This window comes from Enhydra lutris, unplaced genomic scaffold, assembly GCF_002288905.1.
Source record: "Enhydra lutris kenyoni isolate GAN:26980312 unplaced genomic scaffold, ASM228890v2 scaffoldscaffold27, whole genome shotgun sequence".
Lineage (NCBI taxonomy): Eukaryota > Metazoa > Chordata > Mammalia > Carnivora > Mustelidae > Enhydra > Enhydra lutris.
Window position 1 is genome coordinate 13,438,815 of NW_019154111.1, and position 25,989 is coordinate 13,464,803.

The 25,989-nt window shown below is 38.0% G+C and overlaps 1 protein-coding gene across 3 annotated transcripts in view; it reads left to right on the forward strand.

The window, feature by feature from the left end:
* The window catches only part of LOC111152071 (transportin 3), an 87,218-nt gene that overhangs the window by 18,588 nt on the left and 42,641 nt on the right, over positions 1-25,989 (forward strand). For all 3 annotated transcript variants that reach the window (XM_022510361.1, XM_022510362.1, XM_022510364.1), the window contains 4 exons: positions 10,242-10,442; positions 11,409-11,482; positions 12,954-13,110; positions 23,427-23,570. In XM_022510361.1, the coding sequence (XP_022366069.1) occupies positions 10,242-10,442; positions 11,409-11,482; positions 12,954-13,110; positions 23,427-23,570 (576 nt within the window). The remainder of the gene's footprint in view (positions 1-10,241; positions 10,443-11,408; positions 11,483-12,953; positions 13,111-23,426; positions 23,571-25,989) is intronic.

Here is a 25,989-nt window from a genome sequence, read left to right on the forward strand (position 1 = left end):
GGTGTATAAATATCTGAGTCCCTACTTTCCATTGTTTTGGGCATATACTCAGAAGCAGAATTGTTGGATCACACGGTAATTTCATTTTTAATTTTTTGAGCAACTGCCATGCGATTTTCCATAGTGACTGTACGATTTTCAATTCTCGTCAGCAGTGCAGTTTTCCAGTTTCTCTGCATCCTCACCAACATACTTTCTGATCTTGATAGTAGCTATCCTAAAGAGAGTGAAGTGCTGTCTCATTGTGGTTTTTTGATTCACATTTCCCTAATGATTAATGATGTTGAGCATCTTTTCATATGTTTATTGGCCATTTGTATATCTTTTTGGAGAAATGTCTATTCTGGCCTTTGCCTGATTTTTAGTTGGGTTGTTTGATGTTTTTTTGTTGTTTAGTTCTTATAAATATTCTGGTATGAATCTCTTTAACACATTTATCATTTGCAGATATTTTTCACATTCTGTGGGTGGCCTTTTCACACTTATCGATGATTAGTAGAAGTTTTGAATTTTGACATAGCCCAGTTTATCTGTTTTTACCTTTGTTGCTTGTGCTTTTGATCAAAGAATCACTTCCAAATCTGATATTCATGAAACTTTTCCCTCATGTTTTCTTCTAAGAGTTTTATAATTTTAGATCTTAAATTTAGTTTGTGATCCTTTTGGGGTTAATTTTTGTATAGGATGTAAAATAAGGGTCCTATTGTCTTTGTTGAAAATCATTTGACCATATATGCAAGGATTTATTTCTGGATTTCTGGATTCTCTTTTCTATTCTATTGGTCTTGTGTTTCTCTCTATGCTAGTACCACACTTTTTTTTTCCACACTTTTTTATTGTGGCAAAAAACACATAACATGAATTTATCTTCTCAACAGTTTCTAGGAGAACAGTATAATATTGTTAACCATGTGTACATTGTTGAGTAATAGATCCCTTGAAAACAACCCCCCCGGGGCTGCCTGGGTGGCTCAGTGGGTTAAGGCCTCTGCCTTTGGCTCGGGTCATGGTCCCGGGGTCCTGGGATCGAGCCCCGCATCGGGCTCTCTGTTCGGCGGGGAGCCTGCTTCCTCCTCTCTCTCTGCCTGCCTCTCTGCCTACTTGTGATCTCTGTCTGTCAAATAAATAAATAAATAAAACCTTTAAAAAAACAAACAAACAAACAAAAACAACCCCCCCATTCTACATAGCTGAAATTCTGTACCTACTGAAAAACATCCAACTTAACCCTCATCCCAGCCCTGAGTTTGACCACTTTAGGTACTTCATGTAAGTGGAATAATGTAACATTTGCCTTCTTGTGACTGACTGACTTACTTCATTTAACAATGTCCTCAAAAAACCAAAACAAAACATAATGTCTTCAAGGTTTATTCATTTTATAGTATGTAACATTTCTTTTTTAGGACTGAGTAATATTCCATTGTTTTATACACACACACACACACACACACACACACACACACATTTTGTTTATCCATTCATCTGTCAGGTGACATTTGAGTTGTTTTTAACTTTTGGCTATTTTTGTGAGTAAAGCTGCAGTGTATATTGGTGTGTAACCTTTTTAAGATTCTGTTTTTAATTCTTTTGGATATATACCCAGAAGTGGAATGCTGGATTGTATGGTAATTCTGTTTCTAGTTTTTTTGAAGAACTTCCATACTGCGTTAGCTAATTGTGCTCTGATTTTACATTTCCCTGATAACTAGTGATGTTGGCCATCTTTTCATAAGCATGTTGGCCATTTTTATGTCCTCTTTAGAGAAATATCTTTTAAAATCCTTTGTCCATTTTAAAATTGGGTTATTTGGTTTTTTGAATTGACTTGTAGGAGTTCTTTATATATTCCAGATGTTAACCCCTTATCAGAAATATGCTTTGCAGATAGTTTGTCCCATTCCATAGGTTGCTTTTCCACTCTGTTGATTATTTCTTTTGCTGTGTAAAAGTTTCAAAGTTTGATGTAGTCTTTTTTGTCTATTTTTGCCTTTGTTTTCTGTGCTTTTAGTGTCACATCCATGAATTCACCATCAAGTTCAGTGTTGTGCTGTCACCCCCCCACCCCCGGCCCATGTTTTCTTTCGAAAGTTACAGTTTTCAAGTCTTATATTTAGGTCTTCATGTATTTTGAGTAAATTCTGTACATAGGTCCACCTTTCTTTTGTATAGAAGTATCTAGTTTTCCCAACACTGTTTGAAGAGATTCTCCTATTCCCATTGTGTAGTTTTGGCACCCTCGTTGAGTATCATTTGACTATATTTGTGAGGGTGTATGTCTAGTCTCTCTTACTGTTACATTGGTCTATATATCTGTCTTTGTGGCAGTACTGTACTGTTTTGATTATTCTGGTTTTGTAATAAATTTTGAAATGGGGAAATGGAAGACCTTCAACTTTGTTCTTTTTGAAGACTGTTTTGGCTATTTGGGGGCCTTGGGATTCCATATGGATTTTCTTTTTTGTCCTTTTTCTTTGTTTTGTTTTGTTTTATTATAGAATATGTTCATTATAAAGTATGCTCAGTTATGTTCATTTTATATGGTTTCATTTTATTTTGAGTAGCGAAACACAGGGCTTGAACTCATGACCCTGAGATTAAGACCTGAGCTGAGGTCGAGAGTCGGATGCTTAACTGACTTTGCCACCCAGATGCCCCTCCATATGAATTTTCTTTTTTTTCTTTCCTTTTTTTTTTTTTTTTTTTTTTTTGAGAGAGAGACTGTGGGGGTAGAGACAGAGGGAGAGAGAGAATTTCAAGCAGACTCCCTGCTAAGTGGGGAGCCTGACATGGAACTTACTCCAAAATGAAATCAAGAGTCGGACACTCAACTGACTGAACCACCCAGGCACCCCCCTCCATATGGATTTCATTGATGGATTTTTTTATTTCTGCAAGAAACGTAATTGGGATTTTGATAGAGCTTGCATTGAGTCTGTAGATCACTTTGCATAGTACTGACAATAGTTAGTCTTCCAGTCCTTTAACACAGGATATCTTCCCATTTATAGATGTCATCTTTAATTTCTTTCAGCATGTTTTATAGTTTAAAAAAAAGATACTATTTATTTGTTTGAGAGAGAGAGCACGTGCGTTAGTGAAAGAGAGCACAGGTGGGGAGGAGAGGGCGAGGCAGGGTCCCCACTGAGTAGGGAGCCTGACACGGTGCTAGATTCCAGGACCCTGGGATTACAACCTGAGCCAAAGGTGGATGCTTAACTATCTGAGCCATGCAGGTGCCCCATGTTGTTGTGTTGTTTTCTTTCCTTTCTTCTTCTTCTTTTTTTTTTTTTTTTAAAGATTTTATTTGTTTATTTGACAGAGACACAGCGAGAGAGGGAACACAGCAGGGGTAGTGGGAGAGGGAGAAGCAGGCTTCCTGCCAAAGCAGGGAGCCTGATGTGGGGCTTGACCCCAGAACCCTGGGATCAGGACCCCAGCTGAAGGCAGACACTTAACGACTGAGCCACCGAAGCACCCCTGTTGTGTAGTTTTCAATGTACAGGTTTTTTTGCCTCCTTTATTCCTGAGTATTCTGTTCTTTTTTTGATGCTGTTGTAAATGCAATTGTTTTCTTAATTGCCTTTTCAAATTGTTCATTGTTAATGTGTAGAAACTGATTTTGAGGTGTTGATTTTGTATTTTGCAACTTTCCTGAATTCATCTAATAGTTCTAACAGGTTTTTGGGGAATTTTTAGGGTTTTCTACGTATAAGATCATGCCACATGTAAGTAACTGTCATTTTATCCCTTCCTGTCTGATTTGAATGCCTTTTATTTCTTTTTCTTGCTTAATTGCTTTGGCTGAAACTTCCAATAAGAACTTCCAGTGCTGTGTTGAATTCAAGTGGCAAAAGTGGTCATCCTTGTCTTATTCTTGGTCTTAGAGTTTTGAAAAGCTGTCAGTGACCATTGAGTAGGATGTTCATTGTGGGTTTTCCATGTATTGTCTTTTTTATGTTGAGATAGTATTCTTCTTTTCCTAGTTTGTTGAGTGTCTTTGTCATGAAAGAGTGTTACATTTTGTCACATACTTTTTCTGCATCAGTTGAGATTGTTTGTCTCTTTTCCCCCTTCGTTCTTTTAACGTGTGGTATATTACATTTTTAAATTATGTTGAACCACCCTTGCATTCCATGAATAAATCTCAGTTGGTCCTGGTGTATAATCCTTTAATGTACTGTTGAGTTTGATTTGCTAGCATGTTGTTGAGGGTATTTTCCATCAATATTTAAATTGATATCTAGTTTTCTTGTAATATCTTCAGCTTTGGTATTAGAGTAGTACTGGTTTCATAGAATAAATTAGGAAGCATTCAGTTTTTTGGAAGAGTTTGAGAAAAATTGGTCTTTAATTGTTTGGTAGAAAACACTGGTAAAGCCATCTGGTCCTGGGCATTTCTTTACTGGGAGGTTTTGATTAAATATTTTTACTAGTTATAGCAGTATAGTCTATTTAGTTTTTCTCTTTCTTCTCAATTCAGTCTTGGTCCATTTCATCTAGAGTATCCGGTTGGTTGGTATACTGTAATTCATAGTATTTCTTATAATCTTTTTTTTATTTCTGTAAAATTGATAGTAAGTCCCCACTTTTTTCTTAGTTAAGATAGCTAAAGGTGTGACAGTTTCTTTTTTATCTTTTCAAAGAATCAAATCTTCGCTTTTCTGTTCTCAATTTTATTTATCTTTGCTCTAATTTTACTATTTTTGTCCTTGTGCTAGCTTTGGGTTTAGTTTGTTCTTTTCCTTTTTCCTTAAGGTGTAAAGTTTGGTTGTTGATCTGAGATTTTTTTTTTTAAGATTTTATTTATTTATTTGTCAGAGAGAGAGAGTGAGCGCACATGCACACAAGCAGGCCGAGTGGCAGGCAGAGGCAGAGAGAGAAGGAGGCTCCCCGCTGAGCAAGGAGCCCAGTGTAGGACTCGATCCCAGTATCCTGGGATCATGATCTGAGCTGAAGGCAGTGGCTTAACTGACTGAGCTACCCAGGTGTCCCAAGATTCTTCTTTTTTTAATAACATAAATGTGTATGGCTATGAATTTCGCTCTAAGTGCTGTTTTTGCTGGATCTCATAAACTTTGGTATATTATGTTTCCATTTTCATTTATGTTAAGATATTTTCAGTTTCCCTTCTTGTCTTATTGGTTGTTTGAAGACTATGTTACTTTTGGGGCACCTGGTTGGCTCAGTTGGAAAAGCATGTGACTCTTGATCTCAGGCTTGTGAGTTCAAGCTCCATACTGGGTGTAGAGATTACTTCTTAAAAAGTAGGGGCGCCTGGGCGGCTCAGTCAGTTAAGTGGCTGCCTTTGGCTCAAGTCGTGATCCTGGGGGCCTGGGATCGAGCCCTGCATTGGGCTCCCTGCTCAGTGGGAACCCTGCTTCCCCTCCCACTACCTTGCTTGTGTTCGCTCTCTCACTGTCTCTCTCTCTCTCTGTCAAATGAATAAATAAAATCTTAGAAATCTAAAGTAAAAAAGATGCTTGAAAAATAACTGCTTGCATCCCTACCCCTACTTTTTTTGTTTTATTTTTTAAAGATTTTATTTATTTATTTATTCATTCATTTATTTGTCAGAGAGAGACCCAGCACAAGTGCAGGTCAGGGGGAGTGGCAGGCAGAGGTAGAAGCAGGGTCCCTGCTGAGCAAGGATCCTGATGTGGGACTCAGTCTCAGGACTCTGGGGTCACGACCCAAGCCAAAGGCAAACTCCTTAACTGAGTGAGCCACCCAGGTTTCCCCCCTACCCCTACATTTAACAGTTCAGAGGGAAATGGGCTTTTTGTTTTGTTTTGACTTTTGGTTCTACCCTCCTTTTTGAGACCTCTATTTTATTTTTATTATTTTTTTAAAGATTTATTTATTTATTTATTTATTTATTTGAGAGAGTGGAGGAGGTGCACACAGAGGGAGAGGGTGAGGGAGAAGCTGAAGGGAGCCCAATGTGGGGCTCAATCCCAGGCTCTGGTATCATGACCTGAGCTGAAGGCAGACTATCTATCTATTTATTTATTTATTTATTTGTCAGAGAGAGAGAGAGAGAGAGCGAGCGAGCAAGCACGCACGCATGTACACAAGCAAAGGGAGAAGCAGGCACCCTGCTGAGCAAGGAGCCGATGCGGGATTCAATCCCAGGATTCTGGGATCATGCCCGGAGGGGAAGGCAGACACCCAACTGACTGAGCCACCCAAGTGTCCCTGAAGGCAGACTCATAACCGACTGAGCCACCCAGGCACACCTCTACATCTCTACTTTTAAGGAGGTGGAAACATTTAAATCAGTAATAAAGATTTTTACTAGTTTCTGCCATTCAGATTAAAGCACAACTTGACACGGTGCAGTCAATGAACTTTTTTACCAGAGTCCTGATCTGGTAGGTTGACAGATTTCACTTGGGAGAAAGACATCCTACAGTTCAGTTTTAACAAGCAGCAATATTGGAGTTTTTGTTTGTTTTGTTCTATTTTGTTTCTTAAACACTGATTCAGAAAATGGGATGGTGCAAATGTATAATTTATAACATCAAGAAATAGAACTTTTCTCGGCATTCCAGAAGTCTTCGTTGCTCTGTTTGTCATACTGCTTCCCTCTCCCTGAAAGTAACGGCTGTCCTTTCATAGTAATCCTTTCTTTGTGTTCCTTTGTAGTTTTTAGTCTTGTTGTTTTGAAAAATACGCCTTTTGAGTGTCTTCTAACCTGTAAGTTCTCTCTCTCTCTCTCTCTTTTTTCTCTCTCTCTAGATTTTTTAACTGTTGAGGAATCTGGGCCATTTGACCTGTTGAGTTACTCTTCATTGTGGATTTTGCCATATGTGTAGTTACGATGCAGCTCTAGTCTCAGAGCTCTGTATATCCTGTAAATTGCCGGCTACATCCAGAGGTTTGATGAGACACAAGTTTGATCCTGTCATTGTTCTTTTGTCAGGATGCACATAATATTTGGTTGGTTGTTCTCATGATCCATTGTGAAACAAATTACCTTAGAACTTAGTGACTTAAAAATTGTTTCAGGAGCACCCAACTGGCTCAGTCAGTAGAGCACGCAACTCTTGATCTCAGGGTTGTGAGCTCAAGCCCCACATTGGGCGTGGAACCTAATTTTAAAAAAATTAAAAAAAAGACAAAACAAAAATCATTTCATTGTATCTCACAATTTTGTAGGTCATAGATTCGAGCGGGCCTCTGTGGCTGATAGTTCTGCTCCATGAAGCTTGGTGGGTGGGCTGGTCTGGAGATTCTAAGATGGCTTCATTTACATGCTTGACACTGATAGACATGGCTGGAAGGCTGGACTTATTTGGACCCCTCTTGCTTTCCATGTAGTCTTAGGTTTCTTTACATTGTCTCTCCAAAGAAAAATCGGAGTTCTTAAATAGTAACTGTCCAAGAATTTGTGGACATGTATTAAGACCAATAAATATTTGAGGGAGACACTTTGATATATCCTGTTTCTTTTTAAAGTTCACCCACTCACTTTATCTCCATCCATGAATATCGCCTGTAGCAGTTATTACTGTGGTGTTGAAATAGTAATTGTCTATTTTTCTCTTTTCTTCTTACCTTTATTAACTAAGCATTCTTCTGTAAAAATGATGTCTTACATCTTACAAATAACTTCGCAGTTAGTTATTTGATCATTGTTCACATCAGTATGGACTTGTGGGCATTTGCTTTATTTTTGAGTTTGTAATCCAGTACTATCGTATAGTCCATTTTCTTACACCAGGTTTTTTATCTTCGTCCATTGAGCTCTTTCAGGTTGGCTTCTATTCCTTTGGGCTTTAGACTGTTTTTTGTTGTTGTTTTAGATACTGCCATTGTTTAATGTTATCATGTCCAGTTTATTTAGTTGGATGTCTAGTATCTCTATATTTTTCTGGTAGACTACTTTTTAAAAAATGTGTTTTCTGGCCTCCTTGCATTGTAGAGATATTATTCGGTTCATTATTTCCTTTTTCCTCCTATATCTGTATATAGCATTTGGCCTCATTTGCTTATTTTTGTGTGAAATTAGTCTTTTTTGAACTTTAGGAGGCATGGCTAAGAGTAGTATATTCATCTCAAAGAACTTCCTTTTCTGTTGTCTGATAGTATTTACAAATGTGGTTTGATTTCTAAGATTTCCTGGTTTTGTTACCTTCTTCTTTTCTTCCTTTGTCTCTGTTTTACTTATCCTGTATAATATTGATTCTCTTGACAGCATTTTATCCTCAGTTTGGAGTCCTGTCCTTCCACTTCAAGAATTTATAGAAGCTATGGGGCACCTGGGTGGCTCAGTGGGTTAAGCCGCTGCCTTCGGCTCAGGTCATGATCTCAGAGTCCTGGGATCGAGCCCCGCATCGGGCTCTCTGCTCAGCAGGGAGCCTGCTTCCTCCTCTCTCTCTGCCTGCCTCTCTGCCTGCTTGTGATCTCTCTGTCAAATAAATAAATTTAAAAAAAAAAATCTTAAAAAAAAAAAAAAGAATTTATAGAAGCTAGACTATACCATCTCCTTAGATTTTATGTAGGCCTCTTCCACTCACCTCTTTTACTCACCTGCTTTCAGATCTGACAACACCTTTTCTGTTTTCAGTCCTGAAATTGTCTCTGTGTTCTTCCCATTGAATACTTTTTGGCTCTTTAGGTGTTCCTCTGCCCTTACATCCATTAGATACCCTGTTGTTTTCCTCTGCTTCTGCTTTTACTGAAGCTAAAACTACACAGGTCTTACAGATGTCACTGTTTTTTTCCCAATCACTTATATTTTGAGGTTCTTAGACATAACTAGATAATACCTGGTTTTGTTGTAAATGCCCATAGTGCTTTAGTTTTGCTCTTTGACTGCTGTGTTTTTATGAGGGCATTTATGGAGATTCCAAGGTTTCATAGAATCTTTTTGCTATTATATTTTTTTAAATAGCAGTTAGAGGGGCGCCTGGCTGGCTCAGTTGGTAGAACATGTGACTTTTGATCTCAGGGTCATGAGTTCAACCCCACATTGGGTATAAAGCTTACTTAAAAACAAAAACAAAAAAACTAGATCATAAAATACCAATTTGCACAAAATACATTTTGATGGCATATTAAACTACAGGTGTGCTTGAGTTACTAAGTAGCTAAAAACTAATGTGGCTGGAGGATTTTTTGTGTGATATAATGTTTTAGGTTATTTTCCACCATCTTATCTGATTGAAAGCTAAGTTTTACGTTAATAAACCTCTAATAACCTTCAGGGTCTTTGTTTTCAGTTTATTTTGGGAACTTGTACAGGCCATTTATTCTACCTGTTTCTCTTTATTGACTCCTGTTTATCTGTGGAAAGATCCTGAATCATTTTGTATTACTCGTGAAGTGCTCTAGCTTCATAAGAAATTAACTGGGTAACTCTTTGTGATCTCCTACTATTGCCTCTGCTCCTGAATTGAGATTGAAAATTTTTTTTTCATTTCATTATTGCCAACCTATTTTAGCCTGTCCCAAGAAGAGGCAGTTTGGTAGAATTGGATTAAAATTAATCAGTTTTAATTTGTTGCCTACTGTGTACTGCACAACTTTGTTCCCAAACTTATCTTTCAAAATAGAACTTTTTTGTAACTGTGACTAGCTGTTAAGAGACCAAATCCTATGCGTTCATTCCATTATTATTTCCAGAGATACATTTATTTTCTCCTGTGAAAATGATTTTAGTATTATGTATATAAAGCACTTTGCCAGACAAATACATTAGAAAATGATAGAAGTATATGAAATATTCATTTGGGGTGAGATGGTTTTTCTGCTAAAAGGAACTGAAGATTGAAATGTAGGCCTACTGAGACCTATTTATAGATACATTAAAATGTTTCTCAGATTCAATTCTCAAAGTGAACAAAATCTTACTTATTTTAAGTGGAAAAGAATATCCAACCTATAGATGGGGTTGGAAGTTACACAGTGACGTTTTAGTTTTAGTAGGAACTTTTGGGACTTTTTTCTTCATATTCTCCACGCTATACAGTTAATGATTCTAATCAGCAAGATTAGATCTGTTGATCTGATTGATAACTTGCAGGTCTTCCTAGAATGAGTCAGAAGGATTTAGTAATACTTTCGTTGAATTGGGCCTTTAAATATATAGTTTGAGGTATTGGCTAAATTAGTGGGTAATTTAGCTTGTCAGGTTTTTAACTTTGGTCTACATATGTCTTTATATATGTTGAGGTGTAACATTAAAATTACTTAGTACAATAGTCTTTAAGACATTTTGTCTGGTTTTCTTTTAGGTTCATGCATGGGAGATTTCAGACCAGTTGTTACAGATCCGACAGGATGTGGAATCATGCTACTTTGCTGCACAGACCATGAAAATGAAGATTCAAACCTCATTTTATGAGCTCCCCACAGACTCTCATGCCTCTTTGCGGGACTCATTACTAACCCATATCCAGAACTTGAAAGACTTGTCACCTGTCATTGTAACGCAGGTAAATCCTGTGCTTCTCATCAGGAAAGTTTATAAGGCCATTTGGATTTGTCAAATTAATTTTGATTGACATTGCTAGGTTATATGAAGTATTGTTAACAACTTTATTATGGACTTACTGCTATATTCTTAAGTGGATAGAAAGTGAAAATCTTCTGTGTTAATATTAGAGTTTATTTGATTTCAAACCAATTTAAATACCAGAAGTGGGGGAGGTGAGTATAGATTTTCACAGGCAGGCATATGTGGGGCCCCCCCCCATTAAAATTGCAGGTGGTAAAAACACTGTATACTGTACTGTTCTGGGTCAGATGTCTGCCTTCTTGCCTTTAAAAAAATCATTTCTGGACCAGTTGGCTAGTTAAAGTCTCATGAATGAAATAGTGCAGCATCTGGCCCTTCCCCCTTTAGACTGGTAAATACATTAAAAAGGAAAACTGGAGGCTTCCATGATACATACTCAATGTGTGTTCTCTGCCTGGCATAGAAGTGCCCTTGAAGAGGAAGGAGGCTTTTGCATAAGGCTTCAAGATGAGAAATGGAAAGAGAAGGGAAATGGCATTCCATTACTTGAGGAGTGAATCAAAGGGCTGACTTTGTCCGTAGCTTTGGCCTTTTGGCAAAGTGTAATTTATCTGTCCATGAAGTTCTGTGGTATTGCCAAATAAAAGTAAGTATTGATATATTCTGAGGAAGATCTATAGTCTGTTCTTTCTGATTTCTTTTTGTTGTTTTTGGTTTTGTTTTTCATTTTTAGAGGTTAACTTTTAAATACTAACAATTTGTAGCTAGCCTAGAAGAGTTTACATTCTATATGTAATTGTGGAGGTGAGGAGAGGTAGGGTGGTTGTCAGTCTTTGTTGTCATATTGTTTGGGTAAAGTTCAGTTTCTTTGCTTTCCAGTTAATATTGATGGTGACCCTATTCATGCGTTCTATTCATTTATTTAATCTCTCTTCTTATTCAGCTGGCTTTAGCAATAGCAGACCTTGCCCTACAGATGCCTTCCTGGAAGGGGTGTGTACAAACATTGGTGGAAAAGTAAGTAACTTGTATTAATTATATTCTAGCATTTGGAATTGCTGTTAACCTACAAAGAGAAATTTGTTAGCATTAGCTAGATATTTGGAATTTTCCCCCAAACTCTTAATGAAGAATTATTTATTATTAACTTTTGTTAGATAAAAAGAAAATAATTGAAAATTTAAATATTACAGAAGCGTGTTGTGTGGAACATAAAAGACTCTCATAATTTATACACACGTTTTTTGAATTAACTGCAGCAAAGTCTTTCATTGTCTTGTGGATCACTCCCACTAACTGACATGTCAGCAGTTCTATAAAAACATTATCAGAATGGGGCACCTGGGTGGCTCAGTGGGTTAAAGCCTCTGCCTTCAGCTCGGGTCATGATCCTGGGGTCTTGGGATCGAGCCCCATGTCGGGCTCTCTGCTCCGCAGGGAGCCTGCTTCCTCCTCTCTCTCTGCCTGCCTCTCTGCCTACTTGTGATCTCTGTCTGTCAAATAAATAAATAAAATCTTTAAAAGCAAAAAATAAAAAACAAAACATTGTCAGAATGTGTAAGATTATATTAAATTAGAAGTCATTATGAGTAAAAGTTCTTACTAATTGGGGTTTGTTTCATATCTGTCAAAGGGACAATATGATTTTTAGATACACAGAGCCTGCTACTTTGAATAAAAGCATTTCCTCATGGTCTTGGCCAGATAATCTTGATATTTGCTTGCATTTTGGCATTTGGTTAGGATGTTATTTTTTAACAAAGTGGATGTCCTTTTTACCTCCAACTATAATGTGTTATTAAAGCCTTTATATGGATAGTTTCATGTTTTTTTTAGAAAATTTTCATTAAGAAAATTAACACATGTTCCTTGAAAAAATTCTAATAGTGTGGAAGCTTTCAAAGTAAAAGCCTTTTTCTCTTCCTATTTCTGTATTTCATTAGGTAACCACTATTAATGGTCAACTCTGTAGTCCTCCAGACTTTAAGCATTTTAAAATAAATCAGTGCATATATATTTTAATATACCTATGTATTTGTTCACTCATATGTAACATATTTCATACACTTTTTGTGCTTAGTACATTGTGGACATCTTCTCATGTTAGGGCATAGATGCTTCTTTCACTATAATGGCTATGTATGTTCCATTGTATAACTGTTTGTAACCTTTTGTATCCTAATTATGGAAGACCTTTTATTTTCCAGTATTTTTGATACTATAAAAAAGTATTGCAGTTCTTATTTTTGTATACTTTGCATGTGTATGTGAGATTTTTCTGAGAGAGAAATTTCTGTAAGTGGAGTTGCTGGGTCACAGATGATGCAAGTGGAAATTTTGATTTCCAGATACCTTTCCAAAAAGTTTTGTTTTTGTAGTGAGAATGCTGCTTTTGTTGTTATAGGTTATTCTGAAGCTTGTTGTTACCTTATGTGATTGTGTATTTTCTGATTCTAAATAACTTTGATCTCTCCCTTTCCTTTTCCAGATACAGCAATGATGTAACTTCTCTGCCTTTTCTACTGGAGATCCTTACAGTGTTACCTGAAGAAGTACATAGTCGTTCCTTACGAATTGGGGCTAACCGGCGCACAGAAATTATAGAAGATTTGGCCTTCTACTCTAGTACAGTGGTATCTCTATTGGTGAGTAAGTATGAAATTACTAAGTTGCTCTGTAGGGGCAAAAAGCCATGGTGGTTATTTTCTAATTCAGTTGCATTATTGTGAAATACAGATTTCTTTGCAAAAATTGGCAATGATAATACTGTGACATTTGTAGAACACTACAATTAAATACTTTTCAGATTCAGAAACTGTACTTTTTTTTTTTTTAAGATTTTATTTATTTATTTATGAGAGAGAGAGAGAGAGAGTGTACAAGCAGGCAGAGAGGCAGGCAGAGGCAGAGAGAGAAGCAGGCTTCCCAACGAGCAAGGAGCCTGATGCGGGACTTGATCCCACGACCTTGGGATCATGACCTGAGCCAAAGGCAGCGGCCCAACCAACTGAGCCACCCAGGCGCCCCAGAAACTGTACTTTTTGAGCTTGTAAGTAACACTGTGAGGATGATGTCATTTCCATTTTATGAATTAGATATATAGGCTTTAGACATATACAACTGCTAATTCAGAATTTAAACTCAGGCTTTCTGATTACACTTCCTTGCTTTTCTACTACTTCATGCAACAAACTGTTGGCTCTTGACAAAGGACCATACTAATGTGTAAATTTACTTAAGGAAAGTATCCTCTCTTAAGGATCAGTTGAGATTTTGATGGGTGGTTCAGGTCTTTAGTTGACCCTTGAGCAATACCACAATTATAAATGAGATAATACTACGCCATTTTTTTAAAAAAGAGTTAAATGTGGGGCGCCTGGGTGGCTCAGTGGGTTAAAGCCTCTGCCTTCAGCTCAGGTCATGATCCCAGGGTCCTGGGATCGAGTCCCGAATCAGGCTCTCTTCTCAGCAGGGAGCCTGCTTCCTCCTCTCTCTCTGCCTGCTTCTCTGCCTACTTGTGATCTCTGTCTGTCAAATAAATAAATAAAAACTTAAAAATTAAATTAAAAATAAAAATAGAAAGAGTTAAATGTGATTAGGTCCTTTTTGACTAGGTAGACATTTTAATGCTATAGACCAGTGATGGGTAAATTTATAGTCTATGAACTAGTCACGTATTTCTGTAAATAGAGTTTTACTGGAACATAGTCATGTTCATACAGTTATATATTGTGTATGTCTGTAATTTTGAGCTGAAGTGGCAGAGTTGAATAATTTTCACAGAGACCACATATAGTCTATAAAATTTAAAGTGTTTACTCTTTGGCCCTTTAAAGAAAATATTTGCTACTTCTTGAACTTGATTGTATTAAATTATCTAGCCCACATCTCATTTTAGGTCTTTATAGCCCAGGTCAGTTTTTTCAGTAATGTGGTTATAGATTATTTCTCAGGGATTTGCTTCAGTACTTTTGCAACATCATAGAACTTTTTATTTGAAAAGACATTTTTTACTTAAAACTGTGTTCAGATTGGTGTTAGAAATTCACTGGAAAATTATTCTTGTAAATGCATTTTTCAACTTACCATTTATTTTAAAGAAATAGTATTATTGAGAATTAGAAAATGCAGAGTATATTCAAACCATTTGGAGATCACACTATTAACCTTTTAGTACATATCCTCTATGAACATATGACAAATTTTTTATTTTTATTTTTTATTTTTATTTTTTTTTTTTTAAAGATTTTATTTATTTACTTGGCAGAGAGAGAGAGAGAGATCACAAGTAGGCAAGGCAGCAGGCAGAGAGAGAGGGGGAAGCAGGCTCCTTGCTGAGCAGAGAGCCCGATGCATGGCTCGATCCCAGGACCCTGAGATCATGACCTGAGCCAAGGGCAGAGGCCCAACCCACTGAGCCACCCAGGCGCCCCGACAATTTTTTTAAATACAAATGAGATTATATTTTACCTATCCTCCTGAAGTTTCTTTTTCAGTCATCCAGCTTCATCCTTTCATTTCAGTAAATTTTTATATCCTCTAATAAGTACCCAGATCATCTTCACATTTCCCAAGTTCATCCTAAAATATCCTTTTTTCTTGTTTTTTAAGATTTTTATTTATTTATTTGACAGACAGAGATCACAAGTAGGCAGAGAGGCAGGCAGAGAGAGAGGGAGGAAAGCAGGCTCCCCACTGAGCAGAGAACCCGATATGGGGCTCGATCCCAGGACCCTGAGATCATGACCTGAGCCGAAGGCAGAGGCTTAACCCACTGAGCCACCCAGGTGCCCCATCCTAAAATATCCTTAACAGCATTTTTCGAAATCAGTATTCATTCTAGCACCATGCCTTGTATCAGTTTATTATGATTCCTAATCACAGCTCCTCTTCCACCTCTTTTCAAAACAACACTGATTTGAGTTGAGATTGGACCAGTTATTTTATAGACTGTCTTGCCTTTGGATTTTCTGGTTGCCTTGTCTTTGTTTCATTTAATTTGTTTTTCTGTTCTCTGTATTTCCTTTAATTGGAAGTTGTATCTAAAACAGCTCTTCTCAGTAGGAATTCCTCTAGAGAATTAAGCCTTAATGCCCTAAGGCATCCATGGTATGAACAGATACTCTCCTATGCGTTAATAATGGTATGAGTATACTATCCTTAAGATGATGGAGAAAACAGTCACCCAAATCCTTTTTTTTTAAATTTAATTTACTTATTTGACAGACATCACAAGTAGGCAGAGAGGCAGGTAGAGAGAGAGAGAGAGGAGGAAGCAGGCTCCCCACCGAGCTGAGAGCCCACTGCGGGACTTGATCCCAGGACGCTGGGATCATGACCTGAGCCGAAGGCAGAGGCTTAACCCACTCAGCCATCCAGGCACCCCCAAATCATTTTCTATAAGACTTTATTCTTTCTAGAATCCTGGTTGAGAAAGTCTTAATGATTGATTTTAAAAGGTTAAAGAATTTAAAAAATTTTATTTATTAATTTTTAAGGGGGTGGTGCGGAGAGGGAGAGACTCTTAAAGCAGGCTCCATGCCCAGCGCAGAATCTGACATTAGGCTTGATCTTAGAACCCTGAAATTATGACCTGAGCCAAAATCAGGAGTCGGACACTTAATCAACTGAGCCACTCAGATGCCCCAAAAGGTTAAACATTTTTTACTGGAATACATCATAGATACCTCACGTGGCATCCTGTCAGAAGAGAAAATACTTTTGGGTGACCTTCCATTAGTGATGTTAGGGTTAACTAGATTAGGATGATGACAGTCTGATTCTTCCATTTATAAAGTTTGTTTTCCTTCTTACAATGCAATTTGTATGATGGTAGTTTGTAGAATAAAAATGTTCAATTCCATATCAACTTTTGCCTAAGGATTTTATTTTTATTTTTTTAAAAAGATTTTATTTATTTATTTGACAGAGATCACAAGTAGGCAGAGAGGAAGGCAGAGAGAGGAAGGGAAGCAGGCTACCCACTGAGTAGAGAGCCCAGTGTGGGGCTAGAGCCCAGTGTGGGGCTCGATCCCAGGACCCTGGGATCATGACCTGAGCCCAAGGCAGAGGCTTTAACCCACTGAGCCACCCAGGTGCCCCTGCCTAAGGATTTTAAATTCTAGTTGGTAATCATTGTCTTAATAATTTCATTATGGTTTGCAAAATAATATTTTAATAATTTTGTCATTTTTTTCTGTGTATGTATTAGTCAGCATTCTTGGGAGTAGTCTGGCATTCTTCTACTAGAAAGGCACTATAAATCTTAAATTCTTTTTTAATTTCCTGTTTGCAAAATAAGGTTTTGATTTAAATCTGCCTCAAGTGTCTCTGTTTTTTTCTGACCTCTCTTTATGGAGTGTTAGGACTCATGGATTTTCATTGATTTAGGGTCTCAAGTAAAATCATTCTTTTGATGCTTAAAATATTATAACTTTGGCCACTAGAGCATTTCTCTCCTTCCTAACAAAAAAATGACTAATACTCACTTTGTTACCTCCTTGCCCCAGATCTATAATCCTTGGTTTCTTTTAGTATCAGTCTGGATCTAGTCAGAAGTGAGAAACCACATAGTAGCATGTAGGAGTGTTTAATATAGAGTGATTAATTCTAGCAGGAGGTTACAGTGATGAGGGATTGTCTAGTAAGAAGTAAAGAGAGCTCTAAAGAATATAGGCATAAAACAGATAGAAGGAGCAGACATTAACCCCAAGGCTGAGATAGGGTTCCCAAGGGAGGAGGAGGTTACCCCCTCCCAGGGCTGAGATCCGGACCCTATTTAGAGAAGGCACAGTATTGTGGAGAAGTCGTTTTGGCACTCTGTGCTGCTGAAAATTAGTCTTTTTGAACTTGCTGGAAATCTGTCTTCTAAGAAGCCCAGAAAGCTATTTAGGGAAGGTGTCTCTTTGCCACAAAATCACCTTGGTGTGGCAGTACCAGAGGAAGCCACTGGCCACTATGTACTGCAGACACTGGAGAAACTGAGCACACTGAATCCGGTGCTGGAGAAATAATTCTTTAGGAGCCAGAAGCACTTTGCTATAAATCCATTGGAGAGAGTGGGGGAAATGCCAGGGAAGCTGGTGGCCAGTGCCCTGCAGGAGTCAGGCACCAGAGGAAATAAGAGTCTGGGGCTAGAGGAGCTGCACGTTCTATAGAAGGCTACCAAGTGAGCACGCTAACACTGGGAAGCAGAACTCCTTTCCTCTTGTTTCTCTCCTGTGGCCTTCTGACAAAAAGTCAGTGCTGCTTGGCATAGGAAAAAATATTTAAAGGGCCATTTTTACAGAGTAGTCTAAAAGGGTGAATTTGGTGCTGGGACACAATATATCTATAGCCAGCCTTAGTCTTCCTGTTCGACTAGCTTAGCTTTCTGTTTGGTTAACTCTTTCACATACATTTAAACTCGTGTGCAGGGGCCCCTGGGTGGATCAGTTGGTTAAGCATCTGCCTTGGCTCAGTTCATGATCTCATGGTCCTGGGATTGAAGCCTGCATTGGGCTTCTTGCTCAGTAGGGAGTCTGCTTCTTCCTCTCCCCTGCTTGTGTGCACTCCCACTCTTTCTCTCTCTCTCATGCTCTCTCTCAAATAAATAAAAATCTTAAAAAAAAAAAAAAACAAACTCATATGCAATGGCATAACAAGCAAAGAAGAAATATGCAAAGCTACTACAGCCCTCATGTATGTATTTATCACAGGAGTTCTATAATTCATATGTATGGCTTTCTTGCACAACTCATTTCATCTTTCCCCTGATGCTATAGACTAAATATCTGTGTGTCTCCCCTTTCCCCCCACCAAAATTTATATGTTGCTGTAGACTGAATATTTGTGTGTGTGCCCAGCCCCAATTTATATATTTATATGTTGAAACCTAGTGCCTGACGTTGTAGTGTTAGAAGAGGCTTTTGGAAGGTGATTAGGTCATGAATATGGGACCCTCATGAATGGGATTAGTGTCCTTATAAAAGAGACCCCAACCCCAGAAAGCTCCCTTCCTTCTTATGTCATGTGTAAACATAGATGAAAGGTTCTTGATTATCAAACAAGAAGCCAGTCCTCACCAGACACTGGATCTAGGGGGTACATTGATCTTGAACTTCCCCAGCCTCTAAATCTGTAAAAAATAAATTTCTGTTGTTTGTAAGCCACCCATCCTATTGTACTCTGTTATAGCAGCCTGAATGGACTAAGACACCTGCGTTGGTCAGAACCTTAGCTGGTTGGTGTTCTTTACTCTTTGAAGTGACCCTAACTTTCATTCCCAAAGAGTATGAGCCCTCAATAATCCCGCCTTTTTGGGTTGTTGCTTCTGTAGTTTTCCATTAACATTTATTGTTAAGCATGGAAGTACTAAGAAGCTCTCTAGAAAATTCTGTGGGTTCCACACTGAGAACTCTTTGCTTCGATTGTGTAGGAGGAACTCAGTTTTTCTTTTTTCTTTTAGATTTTATTTATTTATTTGACACAGAGAGAGACAGGGAACACAACAAGCAGGGGAAGCGGGAGAGGGAGAAACAGCAGGAAGCCTAACGTGGGGCTCCATCCCAGGACCCTGGAATCATGACCTGAACCAAAGCTTAATCAAATGAGCTTAATCAAATGAGCCACCCAGGCGCCCCGGAACTCAGTTTTTCCTTGGTTACTGGGATCAGTAACTCCCATCTTACAGATTAACACCCTCCTCCCTTTTTTTCCTATTGGTTCAGTGGCATAAAAAGCCCATATTTTCCAGGTAGTTGACTTATCTTCCAGTTCACTTGCATCATGTTTGTATTTCCTGGTAGAAGCTTTCCTTCCTTGGGGACCAAAATCTCCAACAGAGGTCAGAGTTGCTCATTACTGTATTTCCCTTATTCTGATATGAGTTCCTGGATTACATAGGATGCCATTATGATTGGATATGACATTCTGTGAGCCTGTGATTAATACTGTGCTGATAGAAGCACTGCAAGCAGAGAAGGCAAATCCATATCCAGCATATAAGTCTCTTTCTTCCTGTGAGTCTTGTTCTTCCAGACAAATCTCTGCTTCCTTTGTGATAGAAGTTCAATGTAATCAATCAGCCTGGTCCTTTGGTAGATGGTGCCATTTTAGGGACTTAGTATTGGTCTCTGTTGCTGGTAGATTTGACACTCATCATTAGTTTTTAACTTACTTAGTGGAAGTCCTTGTTAATCCTTGTGTAACCTCTATCCCAGCTACTATGGCCATTTTGTTTATGAGCCCCTTGAGCAAGGTGGCTGGGGAAAGAGGCTGCAGTTATAGAGTTTCTCATTTTGTCCATCTGTCGTTGAAAGATTCCTCTATAGTGGATATCTTTTGGTGGGTATTCGCACAGGACAGAAATTTCTCCACAGCCTGTGCCTATTTATATACCATTCATACATACTTCTGCCTCAGAATTCCTTGTCACCAAACTTTTAATCATGCTTCTTCCAAATATCTGGTCGTCCAAATCATTGAAAATTGTCCATAAATAAGTATAGATCCATGTTTTGGGTCACCTCTCACTCCATACATGGTGGACAACCAATTATATTGCTTGAAGTTCTGCCCTTTAGGATTTTCCTTCAACCACTGTCCTTTCACTACAACCACTGTCTCTCACTGTCCTTCACTGCCCTTATGGGTCTGTAATTCTGCAGCTGTCCACCTTCAGGTGGTACCAGCATGTTGTGTACATCATTCTGTAATTTGGGCTTGAGTTTTCTTCTTTAGTTATCTAGGTTATAAGAAACATCCAGGAGATAGGAGGCAGTAGGCACGGATTGAGGGAAATGAATCAATGCAAGAAGAGTTTTTGTCAAAGGAATCTGACCTACCTGCGCATGCAGCTTTCTTATACCTTTTTGAACTCAGTTTCTTGTATTCCGTTTGTGTTTGATGATAGGTTGCTGTTATGCATGCCCATATTTAGGTAGTTCAGACAGTACTCAGTTCATGATGAGAAGCTCAGGCCTTGTGATCACCTGATGTCCTGTGAATAGATGTTCAGTTTCTACCAAGGTTTAGTAGCAAGCCAGAAGGTGTTTCTCAAAAGAATAATCAAAAGAAGGTGCAGATTTGCTCCCAGGTCCTAGATTTCTGTACTCTTCATTTTCCTGGGTACTTCCCAGAGGTGCCATGTACTCATTAAATCCAGAATCTCTAGGAAGTACATTCATGTCAATGAGATTGACTCAAGTTAGTGGTATATTTCAGTCTCCCATGGTCCGATACCCTTAAAATCATTCCCATGTATGTTCCCCAGGTTTCTTCAAATACATGTTAGCAAAGTTACAGTTTTCTTGATAAGTTATTTCCTCTTTTATATACTTGTCCCCCCTGGAAGATGCTAAGATTTGGCCATAGGTGTGGTGGCACAGGAAATGGTTGTGGTAAGTCTTGAAGAGATTGGGCATCCCATCCCCTGTGAAGGCACTTGTCTCAGAGGAGGTTATTACAGGGCTTTCAAACTGAAGAAGCTTATTCTTCTCGGACACTGGAAGGCACACTACATCTACTGGTAAGAGTTCAGTAATTTGGGAGTTCAAGATTATCTGTTCCATTAGGGTCCAGACACCAGATGTCTCTTTTTCAAGTTTCAGAATTCCATGTTTTACAATTTCTTAAGTTTCGCATGAGAAAATTTGTTGAGATTGTGAATGCAGCTGTTTATAATTTAGCAAGCCACACAAATTATGCATATGAATATCAGCCCTGGAGCTACTCAAAATAAGAACCTCATTTAGAGCGGTTGTGGAAGCTTTGGTTCTCAGACTCTGACTTGAGTTAAGGGACCTGAGCTTGTTATTTTCTTTTTGTAAGGACTGAAGTGAAGCCAAAAGAATCCGGTCAATACCGCAATCCTCATAGGCATCATTACTGGCACAGTGGTCAAGTGCAGCAGCCACTTGGACTTCCAAGGCATATGCTTGACTTAACACTTCCTCATAATTGACAACAGGCAATAGCTTGATTTGTTGTAATGAAATCTGAAAAATTTGTCCCAGTGGTACTTAATAAGGTCTGTAATTCTGTCATATAGCTTGTCATGTTACAGAACCCAGAAAATGAAATAGTCCAGAATTGCCATGGAAAAGAGGCTGGCTGTTTCCCCCACATTCCTCTTATTCATTCTATTCCATCCCATTTTGTCAGTATTATACTTTTGTGGTCTATTAGAATGGAGCCATTCCTAAACATTGTGTTGAACTTTTGAGCCTGTCCTCTAATATATTTTTCTCCCTTCATTTATTCTTCATTTTGTTAATCCAAGATCTATTCTTATTTACCTCTGCTGTATTTTTACTGGGAACTCTTCTGGCATTTATGTTTCAGCTTTGAGGCCTTGTTTTAAGAGACAGAGTTCTTAACAATACAGTTTTTAAAGAGGAACTCAAGGTAACGTTCTCTTAGTTCTGAAGCTTTATGGTATGTGTTTGATTTAATTAGCAGAATTTTTTTTCTCTTCAAAGCAATTAGATTTAGATGTAGGCTTTTTCCAAAATTCTGTTCCTAAGTTTGAGTCAGAAGTTAGAATGTATGGTCTGGTCCTTCCATTTGTAAACGTCATATCTTAGTAAACTGAAATGTCATTCAGGAAGTATAAAGGCCAAAACAGTTGTGTAATTTCACATCCAGAGCTTCAAAGACTCAAGAATGTGTGTGGTTGCCATGAATGTACTTGAAGCATTCTTGTTTTTCTTCTTTCATTTCTTTCTTTCTTTTTTTTTTTTTTTTTAAGATTTTATTTATTTATTTGTCAGAGAGAGTGAGCACAGGCAGACAGAGAGGCAGGCAGAGGCAGAGGGAGAAGCAGGCTCCCCGCTGAGCAAGGAGCCTGACGCGGGACTTGATCCCAGGATGCCGGGATCATGACCCGAGCCGAAGGCAGCCGCTCAACCAACTGAGCCACCCAGGCTTCCCTCTTCTTTCATTTCAATTCAGTTCAGTACAATTCAAACTAATTGAGAAGAACGTAATCATAATTGCCTGATACAGTAAATATAGGAGGAGCATGGCTACCTAGAAGTATAAGAGTCAACATTTAGATCACTGTGGGATTCTATAATCCCATGCCTCCACCACAGGCCTCCCAAACCCCACGGCAATTATGATGTTTCTGACCCATTGCTTGTAGAAATTATTTTTAGACATTTTTTTAAATCCAAAAAAGTTGGATTACACTTTACTTTGGAAAAAATATACATCACATAATTCGCAAAGAGAAACTGAGTTTTCATCTGACTTTTCATTTTATCTCTTTTATCAACCTACCATATTTATAGTAGTGTCACTTTCTGTGGAATGGTATATTTGCTGGAGTATTCAAGCGCAGAAGCTGAAACATCAGCTTTTCATATGGGGACTTACAGTAGTAGGACTATCTTGTTTTTCTATAAAATCAACTGTGTAGATGAATATTACTTTAAGGTACTTCTTTGGTGAGATTACATTAATGCAGAAGAGGGATCTAAGAAACCCTTACTTCTGAAACAGAACTATCTTTGGGCAAGTCTGCAGTCTCTGTGTACTCCACTTCCCAGTTGAGTAAGTGGAGATAGTACCTGACTGTAGTTTTAGTGGGGTTTAATGAATTAAGAGTATTGAGAGCACCATCTGGTACTTTCAAAGCACTTTTGGGATGCCTGGGTGGCTCAGTCCGTTGAGGGTCTGCCTTCAGCTCAGGTCATGATCCCAGGGTCCTGGGATTGAGTCTCCCATCGGGCTCCTTGCTCAGCAGGGAACCTGCTTCTCCCTCTGCCTGCTCTGCCTGTTTTTCCTGCAGCTGTCCATGCTTCTACTCTCTCTCTGACGAATGAATAAATAAAATCTTTAAAAAAAAAAAAAAAAAAAAGAAAGCACTTAACTGTTAGTATTATTTTCCTTCTCATTATTATACCTGAGAGGTGATTGTAATAATGGCTTAAATATAAAGTTTGGCATTATTTTAACTTTTTTTTTTCCTTCTTTTCAGATGACCTGTGTAGAAAAAGCAGGAACAGATGAGAAAATGCTTATGAAGGTCTTTCGCTGTTTAGGAAGTTGGTTTAACCTAGGAGTTTTGGACAGTAACTTCATGGCTAACAATAAGTTACTAGCACTCCTTTTCGAGGTTTTGGTAAGTAATGGCTTTGTTTATGAAAGTATTTTTACCACGTAGTCACAGTAGTAACTAACCTTCTGGGACATAGTAGTGTTTTCAGATTTCTATATAGTGATTGAAAGTTGTATAGTAAGAAAGTGGCAGTGTCTCTTCCTTATTACCAAGTATCAAATGAAGGTATGAGTATTAATACTCAGAATAGAATATAATTAAGTTTAATAAGAAAGCAGTTTTACATGTAGATAAATGATTTACATATTAAACAAGTAAAAAACCATTGGGTTTTTTTCTTGTTTTAAAAATAGAATAATGGTCATTTGAGTCTTTGAGACAATTACAGATCAGAATATTGTCTTTGTAGTTGTGATAGTTTACTTAAGCATCATGGTATGTACAGGTTGGATTTGAGGCTTTTGAGATAAATGGGATAAAAAGTAGTATCTTTTTATATACTTGGGCATGTTTTCCATAAGCTTTAAAATAATAGTATCTAGTAATACATTCTTTTGTCTTGGTAGATAGGACTGAGTGCATAGAATAAGACTAGTTTTTAGAACAAGAAACAGCAATGTCTCAAGTACATATTGATCAGGTCTTTGGAGATGAGAGTGACATTGTCTCGTTTTCATGGATAGTCTCCTTCCATGAAGTCGTATTAGTATAGAAGCTCTGTGTGTACTGGTTATATGCTGGTGCACTGTTATTTAGAAGATGGTAGCATGATAATGGATAATGGATTGATATCGCTGTGAATTAAAGAAAAGGAAAGCACATTCTTCTAGGAGGCATTTTGGTGTTTCATTGTTGTTAGTGTATTTATGTTGCTTTCTTGCATCAGGAGCTAAGACAGAAAAGTTAGACTCTGGTAATTGTTTTGCTATTCACTGTCTTTGTCTCATGTCTTTGGAAGAGTAGTCAGTATAAATAAATTAATATCCCACTTTTGTTTAAAAATTTATGAATATGAGGGGCATCTGGATGGTGCAGTCAGCTGAACAGCCAGCTCTTGGTTTCAGCTTAGGTCGTGATCTCAGGGTCATGAGACTGACCCCTGCTTTGGGCTCTGTGCTCCATGGGGTATCTGCTTGAGATTCTCTCTTTCCCTCTCCCTCTCCTTCTCCCTCTGCCCCTCCTCCTCGTGCATGTGCACTCTCTCTCTAAATAAATCTTTTTAAAAATTTATGAATATGATTGATTACATATGAAGGGAGGGCAGCTTGGAATACATGTCAAACTCAATGCAGTGGTTACTTCTGGAAATTAAGATAAGGATAAGGAACAAGCGAACTAGTGCAACAGGATTATATTATCTTCTCCACTGATCCAGTGTCAGGACTCCTCTGCCACTTAACAGAAGTGTGGTTTTAGAGTCAGAGTCAAATATATTCTCATTCTTACATGCATTCAGTGGTTCAAAATCATGCCATATTTTAGTTTGCTTTATATTTGGACCACATCTCTGTTACAGATATATAGCCTTTTCTCCCATAGTTCTTTTTTTTTTTTAAAGCTTTTACAAATGTAATGCTGGATATATATACAAAAGAATAAATATGGACATTTACTTAACTTTTTTTTTTTTTTTAAGATTTTTATTTATTTATTTGACAGACAGAGATCACAAGTAGGCAGAGAGGCAGGCAGAGAGACAGAAAGGGAAGCAGGCTCCCTGCTGAGCAGAGAACCCGATGCGGGTCTCGATCCCAGGACCGTGTGATCGTGACCTGAGCCGAAGACAGAGGCTTTAACCCACTAAGCCACCCAGGCACCCCCATTTACTTAACTTTTTAAAACAGAGTGATAATAATAAGTATTTTTGAATCCACCTGTAAACCTAAGAATAATCTAATGAATAATTTGCATTTATCCTTGTGTTCCCCAACCCTGCTTGTATAGCTCCTTCCTAACAATTCTAAATGTCCTTGTTTTTTATTATTCATAAAAGACTAATATGCCTTCACTAAATTTATCCATTCTCTCAACTGTACTCTTCTAAATAGAAACCCTGAAGGTCTCAATGTTTGAACTCTACTCCATTTTGTCCCAATTGTTCTTGAGATCTACTTTCCAGCTGTCGTTCTGAAACCTCTTTACTATGCTTCTGGATTGGATTAACTGTTTTTTGAATGTCCTCAGATACCTTCCTCAGGAAGATATGTGGGAAATAAACTTTGAGTTTTTGTATTCCTGAGAAATATTTATATTTTGCTTTTATTTTTAACTGGTGGTTTAACTAGGTATAGAGTTCTAGGTTCAATTTTCTTTCAAGATTTCCAAGGTCTTTCTCTCTCATATACTGGCAGGCATCATTGCTAATGAGAATCTAAATAACTGATTTGCTCCTTTCAAAGTTACCGTCTCTCATTCCCAGAAGCTTTAAGAATCTCTTTTGAACCTTGGTATTCTGAAATATTATGATGATGTGTTAGGTAGG